Source organism: Leishmania braziliensis, chromosome 31 (assembly GCF_000002845.2).
Source record: "Leishmania braziliensis MHOM/BR/75/M2904 complete genome, chromosome 31".
Taxonomy (NCBI): Eukaryota; Euglenozoa; class Kinetoplastea; order Trypanosomatida; family Trypanosomatidae; genus Leishmania; species Leishmania braziliensis.
Window position 1 is genome coordinate 1,162,201 of NC_009323.2, and position 3,899 is coordinate 1,166,099.

At 58.4% G+C, this 3,899-nt stretch overlaps 2 protein-coding genes across 2 annotated transcripts; both read right to left on the reverse strand.

The window, feature by feature from the left end:
- Positions 1 to 852: 852 nt before the first annotated feature.
- LBRM_31_2480 (hypothetical protein, unknown function) lies at positions 853 to 2,199 on the reverse strand (the record flags this gene model as incomplete). Its single annotated transcript, XM_001567191.1, has 1 exon — positions 853 to 2,199. The coding sequence occupies one exon, from the start codon at positions 2,197 to 2,199 to the stop codon at positions 853 to 855; it is 1,347 nt and encodes a 448-aa protein (XP_001567241.1).
- A 1,001-nt stretch (positions 2,200 to 3,200) lies between these two features.
- LBRM_31_2490 (putative 3,2-trans-enoyl-CoA isomerase,mitochondrial precursor) lies at positions 3,201 to 3,755 on the reverse strand (the record flags this gene model as incomplete). The annotated part of the gene is made up of 1 exon (XM_001567192.1): positions 3,201 to 3,755. The coding sequence occupies one exon, from the start codon at positions 3,753 to 3,755 to the stop codon at positions 3,201 to 3,203; it is 555 nt and encodes a 184-aa protein (XP_001567242.1).
- Between the last annotated feature and the right edge of the window lie 144 nt (positions 3,756 to 3,899).

Consider the following 3,899-nt stretch of genomic DNA (forward strand, 5'->3'; position numbering starts at 1 on the left):
ATGCGGGACGGTAACAGGCAGAGTTGCATAGGTAGAGGGAGCGGTGGCGGCACGTGGAGGGGCAGAAAATCATCGTGCGCTGCCGAGAACGTAAGCAGGTGAATCTCTCCACCTCCTCAATGGGGCGTCAGCAGTACATGTTGGCACTGCGTCTGCGCTGGCGAGTCCGCTGCGAAGTGTCCCTGCACTGCATCTAAAGAAGCACCGCAGCGGTGTCCGATGCGGTGCGTACCGTCTCGCTTTTATGCCAGGAGAGTTTAGCCGCCTCCACCACTCCTTTCGTTCTCCCGTGGCGCCACTCACGCGTGAGGCGAGGCTGGGGTGGTGAATAATAGAAGAGGGGGATCCAATGAGGAAAGACACGAGGGAGGGGAGGGGAGGGAGAGAGGGAGAGAGAAAGCAGTGGTGCAAACGACCCGATAAAGTGAGACAACAGCAGCAATGCAGCACGCATGCAGCGCACCAAGGCGAAAGACCAACGAAAGGCTACACACACACACACACACACACACATGAGGCGGTTGATGCCATGCCGCACTATCTGAGCTGCACCTCTTCAGCACACGCTAACATGGAGGAGTGTAGGAAAGACAAAAAAAAAGCAGCAGTCTATAAGCGAAAAACGAGGCTGACACGGCAGTTGCACCCCAATAGGTCTCCGCTGCGGTCTCCCCTTTTATAGTGACTTCATGGCGAGGGGCTCGGGTGGCGGAAGTGCCCTCTATCCGTGTGAGACCTTCACTGAGTACTCCGACTTTCATTTCCTCGAGTTAACCTTGACATTCTGCATGGTCTTTCCGCCACATCCATCTTTCGAGCGTGCGACATTGAAGCATGCGTTTCTAGTCCTCCTCAATCCTCGCAGATGGCTTTGAGAACGCGGCCACGTGGCGGGCCGCATCGAGAGGCTCTGAGATTGCCGCGGCTTTGCCCAATCTCGCTGAAGTTGTCATCCATCTCATGGCTTTCGCGCTGACTCGGCTTGGTGGGAGACGGGTGACTCTTTTGTGTGTTGTCGGTGCCCGCAATGCCAGCACGGCCTCCTTTAGAGAGTGCTCTCGAAGCTGGCACCATGTCGAGGAACACCGACGAGAGGCTTGCCTCTTGCAAACGACCGCTAGTGGCCGGAGACAATGCCGCCCCTGTCTTGCCGTCGGGAGAATCAAGTGCCCTGCTGTCAGCTGCGCTGACTGCGGCTGCTGCGGTTGGAGGCTTCTGCGTCTTTTCGAGTGGTATTATCCGTGCTGCCCGACACGACTGCTGGACTGTGGCAATCACTGTTGAGGTGTTACTGGTACACGCGGATGCGCCGCTGCTGCAGACATGAGCCAGTGCCTCGAGAGCTATTGGGGTTACGTGGCTTCCCAATGGGCAGACGGTGAAGCGACTCTCCTCTTCAGCGTGCCTCTCTCGACCAGGATCGTTTTCACCAGCCTTGGCCGCTGTCAGCTCAACGCGCTGAGGTCCTGCACGACCACCACCTCGAATGTTCCACCCTCGTCTATCGCCCTCTCCGTTCCACTGAGGACCTACGGCATCTGCAGCTCTGTTGCGTGTGTCTGCGTTGTGCGCCAGGATGGTACCCCACGCAGCCTCTGTCTCGCAGAGAGCACGAGGTACGGAAGAGACAGTGCTGCTGCCGCCTTCAGATTGCAAGACAGGGCCGAAGGTTTGCTGCTGTATCCACCGCGTCCTTGTCGCCGAAGGTGATTCGTCCAGGTAGCGGTCCGTCCACGTGTAGGAGAGTGACGACTCTCTGGTGTTGCCGAGGAGAGAGTCAGAATCGCTCGTGCAGTCCCCACTCGATATTGGCGGCTGCCGCACCATCGCAAAGTGCGTCTGGTGCGTTGCAACTCTCCTCATCCCCGGCTTCAGTTCGCCTTGCCGTGCGGAACCGACCGCTGCGGGCGTTCCGCTCTGAACAGCGGCGTTGCTGGAGCCGTGCTTCCCAAGCTGGAGCCGCTGAGGCACTAGCTGATGGCGAATGTGTGATTGGCTGGGCGGCGGTGGCGAGTCCACTACAAGTAGTTCCGTTGGTTGGGTGGCTCGACTGAAGCGGATCTGAAACAGGAAAGGCGCGCTGGCGTAGCGATCGCTAGCGGCCGCGCCGCTTAGCTGAGTCGTGTGCAAGAAAGAGACAGGTGTCGACATCAGCCCATCTCCATCGGTGAAGTCACTGTTCTCTGTATCTGAGGACATGATGCGCTGAGTTGGTAGCCCGAGTCGATTCAAGGGGAATCGGCGGATGCGTATGAGCGAGGCTAGCGTTCCGGGTGTGAATGCGATTGAAGGCAGAGAGGTAGTGGAAGTTCCGCGTTGGAAAGGCTAGACCGTAACATGAGAGGTGGAAGGGCACACATGGAGAGAGCCGCTGCTTCTGAGCAGAACCACGAAGAAGCCCTGATGCCAGAGGAGCTGGAGAACGGAGTGCCAAACAGCGCCTTGAGGCAGGTGGGGGGCACCTTTGTAGGTCCGACACTTAGGCGGACCACCCAAAAGATCAGGGAAGCGGCGATGACGGCAGGCAGCTGCGAGAAGGGCGGGAGAGAGGGGGTGGGTGGGTGGGATGGATCGAGGAAGTCGATGAGGGGCCCAACGATGGCAGAGCGCTTGGGGTACGTGCGCGATGAGTGAAGAGTACGCACTTTCAAAAGCCGCGAAACAACGCAGTGATCGCCGCCACAGACAAGCCCCGCCCCCCTCCCCACGCAGCAAAAAACACATTGGCGCAACCATCTACCCTCTTCAACGACCATTCTGTCTCCCTGCGGTGGAAAAGGGCAAACCTAAAAGGAAAACACACACTGCGCGTCTTCACGTCTGCACCTCTTCTGGCGTAGATGAAGTACTGAGAGCTGCGGCGCGCCTCTATTTCGTAAATTACTTCGCATAGGCGCTACACCGCATTTTCCCTCGCCATTAATTCGCTCACCCCTTTACCAGAGTCTCCTCTACGGCTCCTTTCGATCCCCTGTGCGTGCGAGAGCTGCGCAGTGTTCTGTCGCTGTTCCTCCTTTTAAGCCCTCCTGCACACGCCGCTTCCGTTGGCACATGAAGAGATTACAAAGGAAATGCGCGGAAAACACGCGACTCCTCTTTGCTGCTTTCGCCCTCTGCTCCAGAGCTTCACGGAAGGGCGAGAGTGAAAACAGAAATGGGCCTGCACGCACGCAGGGGATCCGGCCGAGCGTCACTCCGCTTTACTTACGAGAGCGGCTCTTGAGGCGCTCCAGGTAGCGCTCCAGGTTGTGTTGCACCTCAGGGTTCATCACAAATTGAGTGAAAAACTCTGTGTCGTAGTTGCGCTCCTCGTCAGAGGCGAGCATCTGCAGGTACTCACGGCGCATCATATCACGCGCCATCCACCGAGATTGCTGCGGCACGCTGAGGAAGCGTTCCGCCTGCTTGTAGGCGGCTTCGATCGTCTGCTCCTCATCGGAGGCCACCTCGTCAATCAACCCGAGCTTGTGGGCATCATCAGCCAAGGGTGTCTCACCCAGCTGCAGCATCCGCTCCGCCTGGCGTGAGCCCAGAAGGTAGGCGTAAGCTGGCATCGTCCATGGCGGGGCGACAAGTCCTAGCTTCGTCTCGTTAAGCCCGATGCGGTACAGACGGTTGTTGTTCGTGTTGTCCTTCGGTCCGCGAGCCATGACGCGGTAGTCGCAACCCATCGCGATGATGCATCCCGCCGCCGGTGCGTTGCCCGTAATGGCCGCGATGATCGGCTTGGGAAAAGAGTTGAAGATCAGCCACATCTCCTGGAAGCTCTGCCAGAAGCCAGGGATGCGCTCAGGGTTCGGGTTGTGTACCTCGGCGAGGTCGAGTCCGGCTGAGTAGACTGTCGGAATCGCAGAAGAGATGATTACAGCCTTCGTCTCCTAGTGGCTGCCAAGCCACAG